Source organism: Sphaeroforma arctica, assembly GCF_001186125.1.
Source record: "Sphaeroforma arctica JP610 unplaced genomic scaffold supercont1.8544, whole genome shotgun sequence".
Taxonomy (NCBI): Eukaryota; class Ichthyosporea; order Ichthyophonida; genus Sphaeroforma; species Sphaeroforma arctica.
The window spans coordinates 709-1,217 of record NW_014032014.1 but is presented as its reverse complement, the minus strand read 5'-3'; the positions used below and the strand labels follow the sequence as shown (position 1 = coordinate 1,217).

At 47.7% G+C, this 509-nt stretch overlaps 1 protein-coding gene across 1 annotated transcript; it reads left to right on the top strand.

Annotated features, from left to right (window-relative positions):
- Positions 1-105: 105 nt before the first annotated feature.
- Positions 106-306, top strand: SARC_16632 (hypothetical protein; the record flags this gene model as incomplete). Its single annotated transcript, XM_014289266.1, has 1 exon — positions 106-306. A coding segment is annotated over one exon (201 nt), but the record flags the coding sequence as incomplete, so codon positions are not given.
- Between the last annotated feature and the right edge of the window lie 203 nt (positions 307-509).

Sequence of the window (509 nt, the reverse complement as noted above, 5' to 3'; positions counted from 1 at the left end):
ATTACAACTCTATATGTATTCTATTAGCGTCTCATACCACGTTCTGACCTCGATCCGCAGGCACTGAAAGACAACAAGGCCGTGGCCTGGATTGAACGCGTACTCATGCAGTACAACATTGAAGACAACCAGGGGAAGAATGACGGGCGCTTTGAGACTATGCACTGGTTCCTCGTGTGTCTGGCTAAAGGCAAGCAGCGTATAGTGGAGGCCGAGGACTTTGAACAGACCAAAGGCGACTTCTACCGCCGGGAAGTGAATGCTATTATGATGCATCACACTGAACCCGAGCTCATATCGCTCATGGTACGCCAGCGTGTGTGTTGTGCGAGTTGAATTTGGTTCTGTGTGTAATGTCTGCTATTCTTTAGTATGATAGTGAGCCATAATCCATATCGCTCAAGGTATGCTAGCGTGTGTGTTGTGCTAGTTGTATGTGGCTGTGTAGTGCAGTGTCTGCTATCCTTATGCATGATAGTGAACCAGAGCCCATATCACTCATGGGATGT